General features: G+C 37.8%; 4 protein-coding genes across 4 annotated transcripts in view; 3 read left to right on the forward strand and 1 right to left on the reverse strand.

Moving 5' to 3' along the window:
- The window catches only part of LOC146974107 (uncharacterized), a 6,859-nt gene extending 5,256 nt beyond the window's left edge, over positions 1-1,603 (forward strand). The window contains exons 5-6 of the mRNA XM_085798875.1: positions 932-1,063; positions 1,545-1,603. Coding sequence (XP_085655001.1) covers positions 932-1,063; positions 1,545-1,603 — 191 coding nt within the window. The remainder of the gene's footprint in view (positions 1-931; positions 1,064-1,544) is intronic.
- LOC146974105 (solute carrier family 22 member 4-like) overlaps positions 1-23,492 on the reverse strand; it is a 56,290-nt gene that overhangs the window by 24,369 nt on the left and 8,429 nt on the right. The gene's annotated exons all lie outside the window — the stretch shown is intronic.
- LOC146974108 (uncharacterized) lies at positions 5,114-13,319 on the forward strand. Its single transcript, XM_085797206.1, has 6 exons — positions 5,114-5,209; positions 5,300-5,361; positions 10,981-11,304; positions 12,537-12,851; positions 12,957-13,091; positions 13,228-13,319. The coding sequence occupies exons 2-6, from the start codon at positions 5,307-5,309 to the stop codon at positions 13,317-13,319; spliced, it is 921 nt and encodes a 306-aa protein (XP_085653332.1). The 5' UTR covers positions 5,114-5,209; positions 5,300-5,306.
- LOC146974109 (uncharacterized) lies at positions 18,647-20,598 on the forward strand. Its single transcript, XM_085798876.1, has 4 exons — positions 18,647-18,701; positions 19,654-19,971; positions 20,125-20,391; positions 20,486-20,598. The coding sequence occupies exons 1-4, from the start codon at positions 18,647-18,649 to the stop codon at positions 20,596-20,598; spliced, it is 753 nt and encodes a 250-aa protein (XP_085655002.1).

Consider the following 23,492-nt stretch of genomic DNA (forward strand, 5'->3'; position numbering starts at 1 on the left):
ATAAAATGATTTCCATCTACATGATCCTCACTGCACTGACAACAACAGCTCTGGGAAAAGGTACATTTCACTAGAATAATTCATTTTGAAAAAAAAAATAGTCTTGTATTATTATTTTCTTTTCCCTACTGATATGAAATACTGAACAACACTACAGATTGTTTTATACATTTTACATGAACCTTTCCATTGTTTTTGTGCTTGTTTTGTTTACCCAGGGGCAGTTGAATGTAATTTCTCTGAACCCATCGAAGGTCAGCGATGTTTTGGAGCAGTAGGGCAGCCGCTGCTGTTCTATCTGCCAGCTGCAGCAGATAGAGAAATAAAGTTATTAAAGGACAACAAACATCTGATTTTAAAGGTCAAAAATCAGGTAGTGAAAAATTGTGATGACGATTACATAACTCAGTCTGGAGGCTACAGCAATGGAACATTAAACCTTGGTAATGCAATGAAGAAACACTCTGGAGATTACACTTTGGAAGAATTTAAACTTGATGGTGGTTTAGTGAACAAAACAAATGTTCATCTGCAAATACAAGGCAAGTAAAATAAAAAGACTAAATTAAATGATGGGGGGATTTTACTTTGTTGGGGGGACTACGGGTCTTATATGTCATATTACCTGAATCACATTTTGTTGCTCTCCTCAAACTTAAAACCCTAAACTTTACTGTTCTCCTTCTCCTCTCTTAGTGGTCATACTTTGGAGCTGCATCTGTTTCTTTAGACTTTGTTTGGGTGGCACCGTATTCTCTCTCGTCCCCTCGCTATTTTCCTTCTGGAGCCCAAATATTATATTTTAAGCTTCAGAGATAAATGATGCTGCAACTGCACGGCAGTTCAGAGTTCAGCTTTGTAATGGTCAATGTCACTGAATATTTTCAATGCCAGAAAAAATGATTTAGCCTCATTTGTGTGTGTTTCTTAGATCCTCCATCTTCCCTCTCTGTTGCGACTGTGGCAGTGATAGCTTGTATCGTCATTGTCCTCTTTGCGGCTTTTTGTGCCTGTATAAAAAGTCTTTACAACAAATCAAGAAGACCCACAACTGTTAATGCGGGTAAGTGAAATCAAGTCATCTTTCATCTCAATAAAGACAACACTGACTTAAGTTAGATTGTCATAGTTTACATTTCATGTCTTTTGCTTTGTGCTCATGTAACCCTCTTACCAACTGTTCTGTGGAGAGAGAAAGACTGGGCACACTCACACTTGGCAATCGTACAGTGCCCAAGCACGTTTGCCCCCTAAAGTCCGGATTGAGTGCGAGTGTACCGTGCTTGAGTGTGGTACACTTCCCTGGCCCAGCCGGTGCGTTGGTGCGTTGGTGTGGCTTGAGCACAGTACACTTGCTCACACATGCGCTCAAGCACGCAACGCACTTTGGGTTCATTCTCCTTAACTTTTCTGCAACCGCGTGTCATACAGTATACCTTGTGCCAGTCATATGTCAACATCGCTACTTCAACTTCAAATTTCAAGGGGGGGGGGGGGGCCCTAGTGTGAGTGCACCCTAAGATGTATCTGTTGTCTGTTTTTAGTTTCCACCGGTAACGCTGAAGTCATCAAACCACAACCAGCTGTACAGAACACACCATGAGCTCCTCTACAGTCCTTAAGTGTCAACCACTTTTCAGCCCTAAGCTTTACCCTGTTCTGTTGATGTCTGTGCACATGCGCGAGATTTGCTGCGAGATGTCCGTTGGTCGTTGTAAAGCATTGGATGTTTGATGTAAACACGGAAGAACATCTCGCAGCAAATCTCACGCAGCCACTGGGAGCTGCTACTACAACAAGGATAAAAACAGATTTTTTCCGAACAACTTTTTCATGTGGCGGCTTCAGGACACTTGGGTCAGTACAGACGAGCAGTATGGAGGTATCTGGATGTTTCATAGTGTGTTTTGGACGATGCAAAAGTGAACTCTACCCACCACCATTATATGAAAATCCGTTGCCAGCCGGACCCTCCCTGGAACTCCTAAAGCGTTTTGAAGACTCTGAAAGTTTTCTGAACTCTTCCTTGGCATTTACAGTGTTATTTCTGGTGTTTTTGTCTTTGCAGAAACGTTGTGACTTTTGTCTCTATTACTTCAATTTTTAAGAAACTGTACATATCTATAAAAATGTGATGACTGTTTAAACATTTCCATTAAACTGATACAAACAAGTACTCTTGCTTCATATTGAACTTATATTTATCAACAAAACTGTTTCCTTTCTTCTTGTTCTTTATATCATAACCCCCTCTTTTATTGTTTGCTTGTTTGTTTTGTTTTTCTTGTTTGATTTTTCCCCTTTTCTTCTGATCCCCATGCTGGAGGAAATGTTCATTGAAAAAAAAAAAGAATATATATATATAAACTGTAACCCACAAGTGACATCTGGAGGATACACAGTGTTCTGCGCTTACTATGTAAAAAAAGAATATAAGCTGCAAACAATGTAGTCACCATGAGGTGGAGCTAAAATTATTATCCTGTGAAGTCCATGTACTGTATATTTTACTAGAGCTGCTTATATTACTGTACATACTAGAATGAGGCACCGTTTCAACCATGACTTTACATCACTGTACCTTGTTAAATGACGACAATCAAGTGCACACTGGCTGTGGATCTTTTAATTGTGTAATTCAGCTCAAATATTCAAAAACGAATCTCGTCTCCCAGCATTCTTCTATTTGCTTTGTTCGAGAAGATTATTTGACTTGGCATTGTATGAGATTCTTAACAAATAAACAAATTCTCTCTTCACTTTAGTGTTGAATAATTTCCTGCCTGTGTTTTACTATATATTCACAATTTTCTTTGTATGAATTGGCATCAAAGTAAAGTAAAGTGTAATATCACTCAGACGGTCAATATTTTATCATCGCCTCTAAAAAATAACCACTGTGACACTGTGTGACATGAAATACTGTATGTACAAGAGAGAATAGAACAAAACAAAAAAATTACCACAAGATGGAGACAAATACACACTCAGATTACTGATCATTTTGTCAAGCGCACTTCTCAGTTCAAACACAAAACTGAACTTAGCACATAAAAATTCAAAAACCAAAAAAAGTTAAGTTCAACTATGAACAACAAAGTACAAACAAATACTGCAATAACTACTTTTTTTCTCAAACGCTTTCTGCTTTCTCAAAAAGCAGCACAACTATGTAAATAAGTTATAGACATGTTTGAGCCACAAAATAACCAACTGAGGACATTTAGGCAGACAGAGCCCAGACAGAGAGATACAAGAGGAAGAAGAGACAGCTTCAAGTCTAAGATAAGTTTTATGTGAAATCATTTTACACAAGTGGTTAAAGAGGACTATGATGATGAAAAACTAAAATACATTTGTTTCATCACACTTTGGTTTGCTGCTGCTACAAAACTTGCTGTGTGTCACGTCACCACAACTGTCAGTCAGCTCGTTGACATCCATTCACACCATCAGTGTCTCCACACACACTGCACCTGTACTGTAAATGCTATGATATGCATCATGGACTTCAATAATGAGCACAACTGAGGCTAGGTGGTTTCTTTCATATGATTTTTCATTTAATAAAACTGCAATCTTTTACAGTTATATGATGTCACAGCTTGACATTAAAATTGCAAATCAATTTTTTGTGCTGCACTACACCAGAGCATGGTCAGTGCATGTGTTGCTAGCTGGTAACTGCTGCTATAATACAGTTAGTACACTAGTTCTTTAAAGAGGAAATGAAGCACTCAGACAACTTAACATAATTAATTAAATGGATTTCCAGTGTACTTAAAAACCATCAAACTAACACATGAGAGTAAACATTAATGAGAAAATTGAAGTTTTCCTCGGTGTGTGACCGGAGGTTTCAGCCTCTCTCCCTGCAGTGACTGATGTTTATCATGGTGTGAATACGTGGGCCGGTCGAGGAGGATGCGCTGTAGGCAGTGAAACTGAAAACTGACAGAGTAATGTCATGTTATAGTCGGTATATATCCATACCGCTACAACAACCGGACAATAATTTACTAGCTAGCTTACAACAACACAACAAAGTTATGTTCGGTCAAAACAACTCAGTCTGTCCATGTTCACAGCAGAGATGTCTGGTCTGAGAGGCGTTCAAATGACTTATCGCGTGTTGCGGTGACAAACATAGAAAATTAAACCCTGAGTGAGATGGGCAGTGAAAAACCACAGTTTGTTTCTAATTTACCTGTTGCCCATGAGAAACTTCAGTGATACACATGTTTCTGACTAACGTGGTTTTAAATTCAAAGGCTTGGTGATACAGTGCATTGACAAGCAGGAAATGTTTGCTGCACCGCGTGGTCTTTGCAGCCATTCCCCTCTCAACTTCAGGTTGGTCTAAAATGCACTTATAAGAAACTAAAGGGTATTATATGACAATAACAAATCTCCATGTGTATGATCCATTTGGTCTTTAAAACAATGTCAGACACATTGTTCTTCCACTTCCCGCCTGCACACATGCCTCTATAGATAAATAAAGTAAGAGAAATTGGTGCCACATTCACAAGAAAAGAACAAAATTCAGTTCTCTTAAAATTCAAACAGCAGAGTCGATCCCCAACAGAAATCAGCTGCTGTTCAGTGGCAGTTTGACAAATTCTGAGATGAAACATTCACACCTCGACGCTTTTAGGGTTGTAGTTACGTCTGGAGCTGAAACAAAAAGTCACACTTCTGTTCTCTAACAATACAAATTCTTCTCAGCTTTTACTTGTCTGCAGAATGTTACAGTTGAACACTTGAGTTTGCAACTCTGGTCTCACTGCATTTAGGAAAATAACATGAGGAATAGGCTGCACACTTGGTTGTAAACGAAGATTATGGACTACGATTTTATTTTCACTGGAGTCTAAAATGTGAGTTTATTTACTCTTATACTTTTTTTTCATATTTATATCGGGTCTTTAGATAAGGTTATAGTTCTGTTTAACAGTAGCTAACAGTGTATTTCTAATAATATTTAGACACATTTAGTCTGAGTGTAGTCATAAAATGTTTTGTTTATAGGAGCAAAACCAGAGAATCTTAGTCCTTTGTTCACTGGCCAACTGTGCATGACAACACAATAACCGCTTCCTTGATTCAGATGACAAAGAGTCACGAAGAACACAACCGTCAGTCAGTAGAAAGTTCACGGGTCAACCTTAAACAGCTACAAAGACGACATCGCACTAGTGTGAATGTGGTGAGTAACAATTTTGAATTTAAAGATTTATTGATCTTTTTTTTTAAACTAACAACTGACCCAAAGTGATGATCGATTTTTGTGCTACAGATAAAAAATGATTTCCATCTACATGATCCTCACTGCACTGACAACAGCAGCTCTGGGAAAAGGTACATTTCAATAGAATAAATCATTTTTTTATATTCTAAGTATGGCGTTTAAAAAGACAATCACTGAAATTTCTAAAAGCAGACTTGTGTTTATTGACAGTGGAAGTATTTTTTATCTAATGTTGAAATATTCTTGTATTATTTTCTTTTCCCTACTGATATGAAATGCTGAACAACACTACAGATTGTTTTATAAAGTTTACATAAACCTTTCCATTGTTTTTGTTTCCCCAGAGGGAGTTGAGTGTAATTTCTCTGAACCCATCGGAGGTCAGCAGTGTTTTGGAGCAGTAGGGCAGCCGCTGCTATTCTATCTGCCAGCTGCAGCAGATACAGAAATAAGGTTAATAAAGGACGAAATACGTCTGATTTTAAAAGTCAAAAATCAGGTAGTGACATCTTGTGATAACGATTACATAACTCAGTGTGGAGGCTACAGCTGTGGAACATTAAACCTTGGTAACGCAATGAAGAAACACTCTGGAGATTACACTTCGCTAGAATATAAACTTGATGGTGTTTTAGTGAAAAAAACTAATGTTCATCTCCAATTACAAGGTAAGTAAAATAAAAGACTAAATGAAATTATAACTCATCAAAAAATGAACCAAATATACTGTAGATATATGCATAGGCTAAAAAGAAATATGGTGGTGCATTAAATGTTTACACTACTGTAAAATATCCATCCTTTTACAGTAAAACCTGCAGTTTTAAGATGTTCTGTCATTATCTGAAATGTTAGCTTATAGTGTTAAAGTCTGTGAATAAACCAGGCACCTCTTTAGATGGTTAAAATGAGTGTATTTGTGATTTTTTTCAGTCATTATTAATTTTCTTATACATCTCCTTGGTTATCTTTCACACCTATATGCTCTGCATTTACTTGAAATTCAAACTTTTAAAGATTTCTAAACACAAGACTTTTGCATTCATGAGAAGCGTCTTAAGCCACTGAATCAACTGAATAAGAAAGAAAAGTAATGACTGGAATCGGATTTATTTGTTTAAAGATAAGACAAATATTATACGTATTTGCTGATGCTGCAATTACCCACTCACTGTATCATCGTCATTTAATTTTATGGTCTCAACTGCATTAACACCCCTAAAAAATTTAGGTCATTTTCCATTAGGCTACAGCTGAGTCCTTCACAGTTCCTCCTCAGGGCCGCGTTGTCTCGCTCTTTATTCTCTCGTCAGCTCCAAACACACGTGCACCTCGTTAACTCAGGTGACAGAATAATAACAGTCTAGGCTGCAGATCAGTGTGCGCTGCTGCTGATGTGTTTTTAAACTTGGATGGTTTGATCCTTGTCGGACGTCACATAGCCTAATCAAAAAAGCAAAATCCACAATCCGCTCTGTTTATCAATTAACATAAAGCCTAGTGTTATTATAGAGCGGGTTGGATTGCCAGCATCAACTGTCAACCACTACCACAATTACTTCAAAAAATCCTCTGTGCTCTTCTAAATGTACTCCACGCTCCTCTCTCCCTCTCACACTGCAGTTCTCTGACTCAGCAACGGTGTCGCCAATTCCTCCTGTTCCTCAAAAAAGGCGTACGCCAGGGTCAAAATGGGTGTAAATGTCCGCACTTTTCCCCGTCAGGTTTTGGCTTGATAGATCCCAAATTTGGCGGAGAAAAGTGCGTACGCACAAAACGAGGGGAAAATGGCGTAAAAAAAGGTGTATCCACAATGATAAATGAGGCCCCTGGTTTCTCAAACGGCCTTCTGTCTCACTGTGCTATTGTTTTTTTCTAAAATGCATTTTTATCCACAGCTACTGTGCATAATGTGTTGATGACATGCAATAACTTCTTTTCAACTTGTTTTTGTGTGTGTGTCCTACATTTACTGTAGCTTCCTTGCCTGTTGTGGCTGTGGCTGTGAGAACGACCGTCATCTGTCTAGTTCTTGTCGCTTTGTGCCTTGGTATCTACCATTTACATAACAAGACAAGAAACAAGATGGTTAATGAAGGTAAGAGAAAGTAATCTTTATGATAACTGGAACAGTGGAGAGGCCAGAAAACATACATGAAATCTTTTAAAGCATCAGCTGATCATGTGACCTTCATCTAAGTAAATTAACTTTGAAATCACAAATGACAAGAGTCCCAAAGCAAAAAGTAATATCACACAAACAATGAATGACAACCTTTTTCTAAAGGAACCGCACACTAACAATGCATCTAGAGAATGTAAATCTGAACTGAGCTCAGTCTTCACATAAGAGTGTTATAAACATCACAGGTGTTTGGCAACTCATGATCACTTATCTGGAGGAGTTTTCACAGCGCCTTGCTGAACAAATATTGACAAAGGCAAAACTGAAACCAATAATCAGGACGTGCAGATGTTTTATCTTTGGCATCTCAGTTATAATAAATATGAATGACAGCACATGTGCCAGAGATGTACATGATACCAAACTGGGTTGTAAAATTGTTTTGGCAAGTATTTTACCACAGAAGGATGATAACAACAATTTAAAGCTCTTTGTATTTTTTCAGGTATTTCCAAAGATGCTGCTCTGTGGTCCAGTGTGATATACAGAATCCATCATCCTCAAAAAACATCAAGCTTACAGTGAATTTTACAACTGTGTGTTTATGTCCAGTTATTTTGGGGGAAACTTAAGTCTGAACTGTATGTCTCTTATCAATATCAATACATTGCAGTCACTGCTAATATACTCAATTAACTGCTCTCTCTTCAAAATTAAGTGTGTTTCTCTTCATCTTATACAATTTTGAAATTATGGAATTTGTTAAACCTTCTTGCGTTTGCTTTATGCGACAGATTATTTGATTTAAAAGACAAATAAACAAGTGATCAACATAACCAACAAATGTTGAATTATTTCCTGCCTGTGTTTTACTATATATTCACTATTTTCGATGTAAATGTGAATTGACATCAAAGTTAAATGGAATTTAGACCAGGTCAGACCGTCAATATTTCATCATTGCCTGTAAAAAAATAACATATCAAACCACTGATATTACACATACAAGAACAAAACAACATATCAACTAACACAGGTGTCAGGTCAGAGTTTGAGATGCTCTGAATCTGTGGACTCTATTAGAAGCAGCTGAAAACCTTTTTATATAAGCAGGGGCTTTTAGTTAGTGTGTTAAATTGTTTTATCCATTGTATGTTTTATGTTTTTTTAGTGTTGTATTTATTTCATTGTAAAGCACTTTGTGATTTTCTTATCTGTGAAAGGTGCTACTGTATATAAATAAACTTTACTTAACTAATATGGAGCAGTACAGAGAACATGTTTTATTCATCCCGCTGGAGGGAAATTCACATCATCCAGCAGCTTACAGTACAAGAACACATGACAAAATAGATAACAGAGCAATAAATGGATGTAGTGACTATTATTTGACCAAGGTGGAGACAAAACACACACTCAGATTACTGAACATTTTGTCAAGTTCACTTCTCAGTTCAAACACAAAACTGAACTAAGCACACAAAAGTTCAAAAACTACAAAGTCTATACTAAATTATATGAGTTGCAATAACTTTTTTTCCCAAAAGAACAGATTTCTCACACGGTAGCACAACTAAGTAAATTAGTTACACTGATATTTTTGAGCAACAAACTAAAAAACCGAGGGCATTCGGGCAGACAGAGCCCAGACAGAGAGATAGGAAGAAGAGATAGCCTCAAGTCTCAGTGCTCAGCTTTTATGTGAAATAAATTTATACAAGGGGTTAAAGAGGAACACAATGATCAGCAACTGCGTGTTCGGTCAAACAGCTCAGTCTGTCTGAGTTCACAGCAGAGACGTCTGGTCTGACAGACATTCAAGACTTATCGCGTGCTGCGGTGACAAAAATAGAAACAAACTGTGGTTTTTCACCATCCATCTCGCTCAGGGTTTAATTTTCTACCTTACCTGTTGCCCATGAGATACTTCCGTGATACACATGTTTCTGACTAACGTGGTTTTAAAATCAAAGGCTTGGTGATACAGTGCATTGACAAGCAGGAAATGTTTGCTGCACCGTGTGGTCTTTGCAGCCATACCCCTCTCAACTTCAGGTTGGTCTAAAATGCACTTATAAGAAACTAAAGGGCATTAGGCTATATGAAAATAACAAATCTCCATGTGTATGATCCATTTGGTCTTCAAAACAATGTCAGACACATTGTTCTTCCAATTCCCCCCTGCACACATGCCTCTATGAATAAATACTCTGCACAGCCCTGTCTCTAAAAAGTATTAAAAGAGAAATTGGTGCCACATACACAGAAGAACAAAATTCAGTTCTCTTAAAATTCAAACAGCAGAGTCGATCCCCAACAGAAATCAGCTGCTGTTCAGTGGCAGTTTGACAAATTCTGAGATGAAACATTCACACCTCGACACTTTCAGCGACGTAGATACGTCTGGAGCTGAAACAAAAAGTCACACTTCTGTTCTCTAACAATACAAATTCTTCTCAGCTTTTACTTTTCTGCAGAATGTTACAGTCGAACACTTGAGTTTGCAACTCTGGTCTCACTGCATTTAGGAAAATAACACGAGGAAAAGGCTGCAGTGTAGAGGAGGCAGGAGTTATGAAGATGTAACAGTAAGTCATGATATAACTAAGTTTGGAAAATCCTAGTCACTAAATGTTTTTACAGATACAATTATGTAGAATTTAAACAACAAATTTTCTGTAAGTGTAATTTTCCATTATGTATATGCTGTAGCCTATTCAATTGTCTCTGCAGGGACACACTTGGTTGTAAACTAAGATTATGGACTATGATTTTATTTTCACCGGAGTCTAAAATGTGAGTGTATTTACTCTTTTTCATATTTACTGTATATTGGGTCTTTAGATAAGGTTATAGTTTATTTAAATCTGTTTTATAGTTAGCTAACAGTGTATTTCTATCAATATCTAGACACATTTAGTCTGAGTGTAGTCATAAGATGTTTTATTTATAGGAGCAAAAGCAGAGAATCGTAGTCCTTTGTTCACTGGCAAACTATGTGTGACAACACATTAACCGCTTCCTTGATTCAGATGACAAAGAGTCATGAAGAACACAACCGTCAGTCAGTGGAAAGTTCACGGGTCAACCTTAAACAGCTACAAAGACGACATTGCACTAGTGTGAATGTGGTGAGTCACAATTTTGAATTTAAAGATTTATTGATCTTTATTTTTTCTAACTAACAACTACATGTAACCCAGAGTTCAGTCATGTTACAACATATGAATAAAATGTAATAGAAATAATAATAAAAATATACATCTTGATTTTTGTGCTACAGATAAAAAATGATTTCCATCTACATGATCCTCATTGCACTGACAACAGCAGCTCTGGGAAAAGGTACATTTCAATAGAATAATTCATTTTTATATTCTAAGTATGGCAGACAAGTTTAAAAAGACAATCACTGAAATTTCTAAAAGCAGACGTTTATTTGCAGTGGAAGTATTTTTTTATATTTTTTTTTAACAAATGTTGAAATATTCTTGTATTATTTTCTTTTCCCTACCGATATGAAATGCTGAACAACACTACAGATTGTTTGATACATTTTACATGAACCTTTCCATTGTTTTTCTGCTTGTTTTTGTTTCCCCAGGGGCAGTTGAGTGTAATTTCTCTGAACCCATCGGAGGTCAGCAATGTTTTGGAGCAGTAGGGCAGCCGCTGCTGTTCTATCTGCCAGCTGCAGCAGATACAGAAATAAAGTTATTAAAGGACGAAATACGTCTGATTTTAAAAGTCAAAAATCAGGTAGTTATTTCTTGTGATAACGATTACATTACTCAGTGTGGAGGCTACACCAGTGGAACATTAAACTTTGGTAACGCAATGAAGAAACACTCTGGAGATTACACTTTGGAAGAATATAAACTTACAGGTGGTTTAGTGAAAAAAACTAATGTTCATCTCCAATTACAAGGTAAGTAAAATAAAAAGACTAAATTAAATTATGACTCATTAAAGAATGAAACAAATATACTGTAGATAATATATGCATAGACTAAAGAAATATGGTGGTGTATTAAATGTTTACTCTAATACTGTAATATATCCATCCTTATACAGTAAAACCTGCAGTTTTAAGATGATCTGTCATTATCTGAAATGTCAGCTTAGTGTTAAAGTCTGTGAATAAACCAGGCACCTGAACTCTAGAGATGGTTAAAATTAGTGTATTTGTGATTTTTTTTCGGTCATTATTAATTTTCTTATACAGTACATCTCCTTGGTTATCTTTCACACCTACAGTATATGCTCTTCATTTACTTGATTTAAATTCAAACTTTTAAAGATACTCTTTTACGAACACGACATCCTATATTAGCAGCTGCAAGTGATTGTTTTGAACTTGAGACTTCACGCTGAAAGTAAAACCAGGTGAAAGTTAATTGACTATAACTGAATGCCCTTTAAAGGTTAAATGTTTGTCTAGAAGTATTTGGAATAGTAATTGACCAGCTTCATATTTTTTGTTCTTCAGTTTAAGAACAAAGGTAAGTAAAATAAAAAGACTAAATTAAATTATGACTCATTAAACAATGAAAAAAATATACTGTAGATACTATATACATAGACTAAAGAAATATGGTGGTGCATTAAATGTTTACTCTAATACTGTAATGTATCCATCCTTATACAAACCTGCAGTTTTAAGATGATCTGTCATTATCTGAAATTTCAGCTTAGTGTTAAAGTCTGTGAATAAACCAGGCACCTGAACTCTAGAGATGGTCCAATTTTGTGTACTTGTGATTTTTCATTATTAGTTTTTTTATACATCTCCTTGGTTGTCACACCTATATGCTTTGTCTGCATTTACTTATTGATTTAAATTCAAACAGATTCCGATTTCTAAACACAAAACTTTTGCATTCATGACAAGCATCTTAAGCCACTGAATTAACTGGAATTGGATTTACTTGTTTTAAAAAAAATTATACGTATTTGATGCTGCAATTACCCACTCACTGTATCATCATCATTTAATTCTATGGTCTCAACTGCATAAACACCCCTAAAAAATCTAGCTGTAATTCTTCAAAATGTCATTTAATGAAAAAATCTACAGTTATTGTAACTTAGATAATTATGATATCGTGGTTCTATGATGTACAGAGTTGGCAGTGACACTTTGTTATGTTTGTCTTCCAGCTCCAGTGTCTGAACCAGTTGTGTCTCAGGTGTGTTTGTCACCAGAACAGATGAAGGTCAGCTGCTCCTCAGACGGAGATGGAGTAGAGTTCACTTTGACTTTGGACGGTCAGTTACTGATACAGACCAGAGGCCAAAGTCTGTCCCCAAGTAGCCGCACAACAAACACACCATCACTGACTGGAGCAGCAGCTGAACAGAACAAAACCAGCGTTTCCATCAACTTACATGGTCGGCTGACAGGAGACTTGATGTGTAATGTTCAAAATAATGTCAGCAGAAATCAAATTGTTTTTCACCTGAAAAGCTGCAAAGGTAAAGTGTTTAAAGAATGGCTGATTTTACTTCATAAGTTCAATGCCACTGAATATTTTTTATGTCTGGAAAAATGATTTGGTCTCATTTTTGTGTGTTTCTTAGATCCTAGATCTTCCCTCTTCTTTGTCACTGTGACTGTGGCAGTGATAGTTGGTATCATTGTCCTCCTTGTGGCTTTTTGTCTTGGTAGAAAAAGCCTTCAAAACAAATCAAGAAGACCGACATCCACCAATGTGGGTAAGTGAAATGAACCACTCATCTCTTAGATTGTCATAGTTTACATTTCAGGTATTTTGCTTTGTGCAAATGTAACTCCTTACCAACTGTTCTGTGGAGAGAGAAAGACTAAGATGCATCTGTTGTCTGTTTTTAGTTTCCGCCGGTGACTCTGAAGTCATCTACGCAGATGTTAAAGTGACAAGAAAAGTGAAGAAACCACAACCAACTGTACCGAACACACCATGAGCCTCTACAGTCCTGAAGTGTCAAGCATTTTTCAACCTTGCATGTAAAGAGGTCATTGTCTCTGATTGGGGAAACAGTGGAGGCTGGAGATTCTTGTCAAATGACTTTCTACCTGTAGGTTCAAGTTCGTTGTTCTTTTTTCCTTGTGATAACTTTTTTTTAAAAATAAATGTTAAAATTGTAGCCACTTTTTTTGAGCATTTTGTGCTATTGCTTTTTAAGGTAAAGAGTTTTATAGTTTTATTTTCAGATGTTTTTTGTCTCTGCAGAAAATGTGTGACCTTTGTCTCTCTTACTTCTATTTTAAGAAACATTTTATACATATCTATAAAAAATGACTGTTTTCATATTTCCATTAAACTGGTACAAACAAGTACTCTTGCTTCAGATTGAACTTATATATTTATCAACAAAAACTGTAACCCACTCATGACATCTGGAGGATACACAGTGTTCTGCACTTACTATGTAAAAAAAGGAGTATAAACTGCAAAGAATGTAGTCACCACGAGGTGGAGCTAAAAAGATTATCTTGTAACGACATGAAGGCCATGTATATTTAGTAGAGTTGCTTAGTGTACATAATTAAACGAGGCACTGTTTCCACCATGACTTTACATCATTGCACCTAGTTAAATGACTGTGTACATTGGCTGTGGATCTTTTAATTGTATAATTCAGCTCATACAAATCTCGTCTCCAAGCATCACAATCTGCTGTGCTCTGTTTTGATTTTGGTAATCATATCCCTGAACTGTATTTTATCATGGTTCCATTAGCCACACTAAGCTTAGACTGAAATGGAACATAAAAGGTGTTTAGACAGATACATAAAGTCGATATGAAAACTTGATTTGTTCGTCTTACAGACATCAGTCTACTACAGTATGACCACAACCCTCTCTCCAATTCGAGTTAGTGAAGCAGAAATATCAAATACAAAAAGGTTGTGGTTTTGACCTGACACACAACTAAAACTAAAAACGCACATCAGGCCTGCAAACCAACTAACATGTCTGCAACATCAAATGCTTTTCAAAGAAACAATGCACATTAAATTAGTATTTTACAGTAACATATTTGACTGGTTGCAAAATCTTAGTAATGAACATATTGGTGCAATGTTGCACATAGTTTTTATTTTTCTACAATATCCACTCACAGCCACAAAAGCATGACCTAACTTGTTTGCCTTATGTATATAATAATATTCTCCACATGAAAAATGTCTTTTTGTAACATTGAGCACGTGCATCTCTTTGAATTGAAAGAGATATAATGTTCAGAAAATGATGTGACGCATTCACCTTTACACATTTCATGACAAGAGCTACCAGCCACAGTGCCCCACAACTAAATTAGTATGTCAAAAAATAACCTGACAAATTCACATGCAAATCTGACTGACTGATAATGGTACGGTTTAAAAGTAGAGCACAGTTTTATAACCCTCTCTCTAGACTTGTCATGCTGCATATGTGCATCTTGTTTCCTTTCAACGCAGGCACAATATGTGCACAACTTTTTTTTTTTTTTTTTTTTCAAAGGAGGTTAAATCGAAAGCAACTGGACTTAGTTATTTGTCTAGGAAGACGTTTCACCTCTCATCCAAGAGGCTTCATCAGTTCATGTACGCATCTGACCAGGCTGGGACTGGTCCAACTATCTGGTGTGGAGACTCACTATTTAACCTCTTGTGTGGGCGTTCACAAGGGTGATGATGTCACTGGTTCCCATTTGTGCTCCAAGTGCCAACGACAGTCGTTTAAATGACTGCCTTTGATGGAAGGTTGGTTTCGACTTCGTTAGTGCCCTATTGTGTTATAACGACAGTCGTTGGAGCCACTTGCCACTTGTGAACAGTGGTTGTTCTTTGAGGCTAGATTGTTGAATCTCCTGGGAAGGGATGAAAGGGCAGCATTGTAAATTGGAGATAGGTGGTGTCTGAGGCCACCTCCCCTGTTGAGGGATGGTTTCTCTACTTTTACAAAAATAGCTTCTTTGACTCCTCTTTCAAACCATCTGTCCTCTCTGTCTAGGATTTGGACATTGCTGTCCTCAAAGGAGTGGGCTTTCTCCTTGAGATGTAAATGGACAGCAGAGTCCAGTCCTGAGGAGTTTGCTCTCCTGTGTTGGGCCATGCGTTTATGCAGTGGTTGTTTTGTTTCTCCAATGTAGAGGTCTTTGCATTCCTCGTTGCATTGGACTGCATACACCAGATTGCTTTTGTGGATGTGTGGTGTTCTGTCCTTGGGATGTACCAATCTCTGTGTGAGTGTGTTGCTGGGTTTGAAATACACAGGGATACGGTGTTTGTTAAAGATCCTCCTGAGTTTTTCTGATACTCCAGACACATATGGAATGACTATGTTGTTTCTCTTGTTTTGTCTTTCTTTCTCAACCACTTTGCTGGTTTTCTTTCTGGAAGCAGCTGCAGTTTTCACAAAGGTCCAGCTAGGGTAACCACAAGTTGTGAGGGCGCCTCTCAGGTGCTTGTGTTCTGCCCCTTGGGCCTGTGAGCTGGTGGGCACGTTATCAGCTCTGTGTTGTAAAGTTCTGATAACCCCAAGCTTATGTTCCAGAGGGTGGTGAGAGTCGAAAAGTAGATATTGGTCTGTATGTGTGGGTTTTCTGTATACCCCAATGTGGAGGCTCCTGTCCTTTTTCATATGGACGTCACAATCTAAGAAAGGCAGACTATTGACCTTGACATCCTCTCTGGTGAACTTGAGAGGATGAGGATGTCAAGGACAATAGTCTGCCTTTCTTAGATTGTGACGTCCTAACCCTAACCCTAACCCATTCCATATGTGTCTGGAGTATCAGAAAAACTCAGGAGGATCTTTAACAAACACCGTATCCCTGTGTATTTCAAACCCAGCAACACACTCAGACAGAGATTGGTACATCCCAAGGACAGAACACCACACATCCACAAAAGCAATCTGGTGTATGCAGTCCAATGCAACGAGGAATGCAAAGACCTCTACATTGGAGAAACAAAACAACCACTGCATAAACGCATGGCCCAACACAGGAGAGCAAACTCCTCAGGACTGGACTCTGCTGTCCATTTACATCTCAAGGAGAAAGCCCACTCCTTTGAGGACAGCAATGTCCAAATCCTAGACAGAGAGGACAGATGGTTTGAAAGAGGAGTCAAAGAAGCTATTTTTGTAAAAGTAGAGAAACCATCCCTCAACAGGGGAGGTGGCCTCAGACACCACCTATCTCCAATTTACAATGCTGCCCTTTCATCCCTTCCCAGGAGATTCAACAATCTAGCCTCAAAGAACAACCACTGTTCACAAGTGGCAAGTGGCTCCAACGACTGTCGTTATAACACAATAGGGCACTAACGAAGTCGAAACCAACCTTCCATCAAAGGCAGTCATTTAAACGACTGTCGTTGGCACTTGGAGCACAAATGGGAACCAGTGACATCATCACCCTTGTGAACGCCCACACAAGAGGTTAAATAGTGAGTCTCCACACCAGATAGTTGGACCAGTCCCAGCCTGGTCAGATGCGTACATGAACTGATGAAGCCTCTTGGATGAGAGGTGAAACGTCTTCCTAGACAAATAACTAAGTCCAGTTGCTTTCGATTTAACCTCCTTTGAAATACTATGACCTGGGCAAATGAGAATATGCACCGGCTTATGTGCACAACTGTGCTTCCTTATTGCCAGCTGACATCCATCATTATATAGCAGTAGGTTCATTACCTTTAATTATTGGTGTACGTTGTTTTGAGATCCGTGGGGCAGAGAATGTTACATGATTATTTCATAGTGTGGTGAATGTGCAGGTCACAACTTGTCCACCAGAGTGTTTTGGAGTTGTTGGATTCTGTATTTGATGAGTTTGATGAGGGACAGGGAACCTGTACCGTTCACCTCCATTGTGTCCACTGAGCAGCTCATGTCTCTGCCTTGCTGATCTCAAAACAACATGCACCGATAGTTAAAAGGTAATGAACCTACTGCTATGACTATAGGGATTATGGCAATAGGAGAATTTGCCAAAATGTTGAACTATCTCTTTAAGATTTCTTTGGATGATGCATACCATAAGTGAAGCAAAGACATACACAACTTTTCTAGTACAATTTTAAAGTGAACCACAAAAAATACATAGAAAGAATGCAGTTGTCCATGATATTCCAGTTAATGTCAGTAGTCTTTACTGTATATGAAGGTTGTCAGCTCAGTAGATTTAAATCTACAAAATAGGTCAAGCAGATCAGAGCTTTACTGGTGCTAAGGTGAGCGCTGTTTGCCACATCCTCAGTTTCACCCATACAGCAAAACAAGACCAGAAATATACTAACACAACATCCTATATTAGCAGCAGCAAGTGATCGTTTTGAACTTGAGACTGCGAATGCTGACGTTAAGTAAAACCAGGTGAAAGTTAATTGACTATATGGTGAAAATGATTTCTACAGTAGAAGTATTTGGAATAGTAATTGACCAGTTTCATATTTTTTGTTCTTCAGTTTGAAATAAAGTAATGGATACTACGTGAAAAGCAACACGTTTCAGATTGAATATGAGAAGGTTTATGTCACTAGGGACAGTCAGTGAGTAGATTACTGTTAATAACCAAAAAAATTACTGTAGTAAATATGATGGCAAGAGAAAAGTGATCATGACACAGAGCCACCACCCCGTATGTTGAACATGGTGGTTGTTTTTTTGATGGCTCAGCAGGACACTATTCCGCTATGAGTGTACAACGGGAACTAGGTTACTGTAAACTGTAATGGTAATATGGTGCTAATAACACAACTCACATAAAGTGAAGTTGGCCATAGTACAGAGAATATAAGAAAAACCTCTGAGACGGCAAAAGATAGATGGATCAGGGCTGCAGACAATGATAGCTTAGAATAACACACTTCATCACCAAATACACTAAATGGTCTGATTGAAACACCATGAGTTAACAGCAGTAATTGTGCTATCAACATGAGAACAGCACAAATTCATCAAACTAAAAATTTTAGTGCTTCAGTACTTAAATGGAGGCACATGACCACTTCCTCAGTGCTGCCCCCACAGCAAGAATAAAATACCAGAAATACACCCGTCTGCCATCAGTAGATCACTGACAAGCCACACACCGTCGTCAACGCCGTGAGTAACAGTTTATGTTTATGTCGACTTAAAAACTTATGGTAAGCACTGTGTAAATTGTATAATCCAAGTATCGATTTTAATTCTGACTACAAATTCACTTCTTGGTAAAAGTATAAAAGCAAACAACTTTTTGGGTGACACTGACCATGTTTTTAACAGAATTTCATTGTGTTACAACAGAAAATGAATTTCATCTTCATAATCGTCACAACTTTGGTGACAACAGCTCCGGTAAAAGGTAAACACTAACTTTTACATTTTAGATTCAGTGATACTGTATTTAGCTGCTCACTGTTTATTCATAATTTAAAGCAGAAGTAAGTGATATATTTGTGTTAATATAAGTCTTAAATAGTTATATCTTCCGACAGCAATCACTTACATAGAGTGTTTGGACCGAAACACGGGTCTGTCAGTCACTCTGCTCTGCTCTGAGCCGAGGAGAAAACATTTATCGTATCCTACAGTTTTTATCCAATGAGGAGAGAGAACGGCATGCAGGGCTGTGTGTGCAGCCAAGGGACGCCGTGAATGTGGCGACGTAGGGATGAGGACTGTTATGGTGCGTTCAAGGAAACTCGTATTTTTCCGACCGTGAAGTGGTACCAGTTCGATCTGGTGCGAGTTCACCGGTCGGAAGTTACGAGTGGCCGTTATAGTGACTTTCACCGGTAAAACAGGTCGGAAAAACACGAGTGGGTTGCCTGGAACGCTACAAAGTCGTAAGTTGTGACTTGAAGCTGTAATTTACGATTTCAAAAGCCTGCCTGGAACGCAGCATTAGCGAAAACGACCGGACCACTTACTTCTGCTTTAAAGAGACCCCAAGGAGTTTGCTTTTGGTTATAAAAGAGTCTCATATTAATGTGGATGAATCTACATTTCCCACACTTGTTAATGGGTCCATTTTCGATAAATATGGTTTTGTCTTTATAGTTATTAGGGCCATGGGGGCAATCGCACCGAGCACTGGCCCCTACAGCTATGAAATAGCTGCAGGGACAGGTGCTCAGAGCTTCGCCGTATCTTTAGTTTTGCATAGTCAGTAAATGGTTGGCAGTTGAAAGCACAGGAAAATGGTACATATGGTAAAGTACATTTAAAGTAAAGTTTTTTTCCCCCTCAAGTGTCGTACACCATTTTATTTTTGAGAACACTGTTTTGATGATTTTTTTTTTCTTTTCCATCAGGTGCTATGGAGTGCAATTTTGTCGCAGACACTGATCGACAGTGTCTCGGAGCACTTGGGGAGCCGTTGAATTTTAACCTGCCAAGTGGTGCAAATAGGCAGATAATTCTGACCAAGAACGACTTTAACATTTTAAAGATAGCCAATAATGCACGAACAATTAACAGCAGATACCAAGACCACGCATCATTTTTGGCAAACGGAACCTTCAGGCTCAAAAATGTGAGAGAATCAGATTCTGGAGATTACATTTTGGAAATACATGGACTCACTGATGGTGTGTTTTTGCACAAAACCACAATCCACCTGACAATACAAGGTAAAACCAAAAAAAATATTTTTATACTCCTATATTGTGAACATTTTTAGTGATCCAATGGTTTAACTTACAACATGTGTGTCGTATTATAAACCTAAAAAGGTCTCTGTGCTGAACATGTTGTGGTTGTGTCTCATATTATGTGTCTTCCAGCTCCAGTTTCTCAGCCAGTTGTGTCTCAGGTGTGTTTGTCACCAGAACAAATGAGAGTCGGCTGCACCTCTGAGGGAGATGGAGTGGGTTTCACTTTGACTTTGGACGGTAACTTTCTGATAAAGACCAGAGCTGGGAGCACAGATGAACACCACATACCCAGTGTTACCATCAGCTTATACGGCCAACTGACAGGAATCTTGACATGTAATGTCCAGAACAACATCAGCAGAGAGGAAACATTCATCCACCTCACGAACTGCGGAGGTAATGGATGTTATACCATTATTGAAGCTAATTTTTCAAAGTTGGATTTTAGATACAGTCTGACACATTCTTGACTGGTCTTTGTGTTCTCCAGAATCCATTTGTCACTTCATCGTGGCTGTGAGAGCGATTGTTCTCACTCTGCTTCTTTTGGGTCTGTGTCTTGCTGTCTACCATGTACAGAAGAAAACAAGGCGTAAGACTTAAGGTGAGAGGGTTGATATATGAATTTTCTATAAAGCAAGTGAATATATATACTAATTTGAAGTTTCTCAGATGTATTACTATACTGAAGAGTTCTCAATGCATGAGTGTCTTTATCATGATTGTCTTTTTGCTTATCTTGTATAATTCTACAGATGAAAAAATTATGACCAAGCTGTTCTAATGATGCAGAGAACGAGGCAAACCAGACTGAACTTGGATCAGAAGGCATCAATATTTTCTCTGGAGATTTTAAAGGCCTTTGCACACTAAGTCGGGTTTTTTTTTGTCCAAAATTGCAGCACGTTTAAAAATAAATCCGGCCTTATGTTGTGACGATCATGTTTATACACTGACGCCAAAACTTTCATCCATCCACTAATCTTTGGTTAAGATTACACAAATATACACGTTGTAACATTGTATATGTTATATAACGTAATCCATCGCTCCACAGATTGATTGACGCCGGCTTTGTTGTAAACAAATGCACATAGCCAGGCGGAGGGTTAGCAAAACAGAGGAAAAGCGACCTGACTTCCATAGTTTCTCTTTAATGTGTGGCTCCAGTAGAGCTAAAGATCTATCAAACTGGACCACTGACATCCTCAAATAAAGTATGGAAGTGATCATGATAATTCTGCAGTTCATTTACAAGCAGGTCCTCTTGCTCTTGATGTCATCTCAGGACTGGATAGACAACAATTTTTTTTTCTCTTTTTATTTTTAGATAAACTTTTAGATAGACTTTTGTCTCCCTTTCTGAAGTTTGGAACAGAAAATAAAAACGCAGAGGACTCAGTGTGTAAAGTGTCTGTGCAAAATGATTTTTATCAGCTGACGGATTAGAAAGACGCATTCGGGGGGGGAAAAAACAGACTTAGTGTGCAAAGACCTTAAGACTTTACCGAACTATTGACTGTGTGTTAATACAGAACATTATATAATTAAGACTATCCAGATATTTGCTGTAGGATGTTGCCCAGTATTCCCGATGGAATGACTTCTCTGTTAAATCCATCTTAAATCCATCATTACTATCAGGTATTGCCACAAAATGCGTTTTGTAATAAGGTTAGTGTTGCTTAAATCCACCTACAGTTGTAGCAACTGTCTGTTTTTCCAATTTCCTCTTAGTTCTGCTTATTTTGATTTGTAAAAAGTTACTCTTTTAACTATTGTTGAACTGAAGTGCATTCATTTAGTTGTTGCTTTAAGTGATTTGCTGCGCAATTTTTAATTTCTCAGCCTTTTATAAAATGTATATATAGCCTCATGAAGGATTCTGACCCCCATTTGTCTTTTGTACAATTTAACATGTAATTTAATTAACACAACTCCTGGTGAAAGGAGAAATGTTATGTGATTTTTGATCATTTATTGAAAATCCCTGGACAAACATAAAAAATACAGGGTGATCAGTGATGAAAAACTTTCACATGCAGCAAACATGACAAATACCTGTCAGAATAACAATGACCCGGAGCACACAGCTATGATAACGCTGTATTGCCTGTTACGTGGGAAAAGTGTGTGGCTTCCAAAGGCCCATTCAATGCCCTGATAGTGACGTCCCATCCTGTCTGAGTGTCAGTTCTGCTGTAGTCACTGCCAGCGGGCTACTTACTGAAATAAGGCTCTGAATAGCCTACTTCTGTAAATCAAATTGAAGTTTTTTGCTAAGACTTTACTCTGTCATTGTGGAAGTGGATTAATGAGTGTGGCTTAGAAAGAATTTGAGTTATGTCAACTTTAAACTTAAAAATTATTGTCATGAAAATTGTATATGTGATTAAAATAAACTTTGATATGATTCATTAAAAAGTAATTTTGCTTGCTGTCTGATAATGTTTTAGGTTTCTACCGATTTGGAAAAGGTAGGTTATTCTTTATTGTGGGTTTGAAATAAATAATTAGTGTAACTAAGTGAGAATGGATGAGTACTAGCAGAGAATTTAAAATCTGAGCAGTGAAGAGATTATTTATGAACACAAGATGGAGCCAAACTCCTACATGTAACTAAACAGTGGTCATGCAATTATGTCAACTCCACTCATGGAGGTGTCCAGACTAGCAACAGCCCAAATGGAAATGGACAGTGTGCAAGATCTTCAATCCTGCACACTGTCCATTTGCGCAGGATTCAATAAGACTCAATAGCACCTGACACAAAGATTTACCTGTTTTTATTGTCATACAGTAGCTTAATTAATTTCCAAACTCATATTTTTCCCATTAAGTGCTTCTGAAGATTTTAACAATTAGGCTACAATTATGATCAACATCATTTTTTACTCCTTACACCACAGGTGAAAAGATTTTAATCTGTGAGAGTTTTCAGATATAGTGACAAATGGCCAGTGGTTACTGAGCATCAAGTCATGGCTGGAACAAAAAAAGCCTCTTTCATCTCCACTGTGTTAACTCTCCTACCAGATACTTGAATCGACCACAGCACAACCATATCTCTCGCTCCTCCTCTCTACTCGTCTATCAGAGTACAGAAAAACAACTGTGGTTTTTAACAGAACATGATATCAAGTTTAAGGTGCTACTTCCTTTAGGTCTCTTCTCTAACGCTAATATACACTATGGTTAACCATGTATAGCCACCATGAGGGTTCATGTAGCACAACGAGATATATCTGACTGAGAATGAACTATGACGTTAATTCTCAGGCAGATATTTTTTGAAGGGGAAGAGAACTAACACTAGATGTTCTCATGGAAGTGTTTAATAAAAAGGGTCCATAAAGAGACAAGTATAGTATAGAGGCTTCGAAAAGGAAACTGTAATGGAGATGTGTTGTGTTATCGCCTATGGTGGTGATGTTGATGATGATGATGATGGTGATGATGTTGATGATGAGTTGTTGCTATGTGCCACTTATGCACCT

The sequence above is a fragment of the Trachurus japonicus genome, chromosome 14 (genome assembly GCF_045865225.1).
Source record: "Trachurus japonicus isolate A0001 chromosome 14, Traja_1.0".
Taxonomy (NCBI): Eukaryota; Metazoa; Chordata; class Actinopteri; order Carangiformes; family Carangidae; genus Trachurus; species Trachurus japonicus.

What these genes read in the sequence shown, in the direction of transcription:
- LOC146974108 (XM_085797206.1), top strand. Translation starts at nt 5,307, where the DNA reads ATGATTTCCATCTACATGATCCTCACTGCACTGACAACAGCAGCTCTG. An exon ending in TGTTCATCTCCAATTACAAG is followed by an intron (nt 11,305 to 12,536) that starts GTAAGTAAAATA and finishes TTTGTCTTCCAG; the next exon opens with CTCCAGTGTCTGAACCAGTT. An exon ending in ACCGACATCCACCAATGTGG is followed by an intron (nt 13,092 to 13,227) that starts GTAAGTGAAATG and finishes GTCTGTTTTTAG; the next exon opens with TTTCCGCCGGTGACTCTGAA.
- LOC146974109 (XM_085798876.1), top strand. Translation starts at nt 18,647, where the DNA reads ATGAATTTCATCTTCATAATCGTCACAACTTTGGTGACAACAGCTCCG. An exon ending in GACAACAGCTCCGGTAAAAG is followed by an intron (nt 18,702 to 19,653) that starts GTAAACACTAAC and finishes CTTTTCCATCAG; the next exon opens with GTGCTATGGAGTGCAATTTT. An exon ending in AATCCACCTGACAATACAAG is followed by an intron (nt 19,972 to 20,124) that starts GTAAAACCAAAA and finishes TGTGTCTTCCAG; the next exon opens with CTCCAGTTTCTCAGCCAGTT.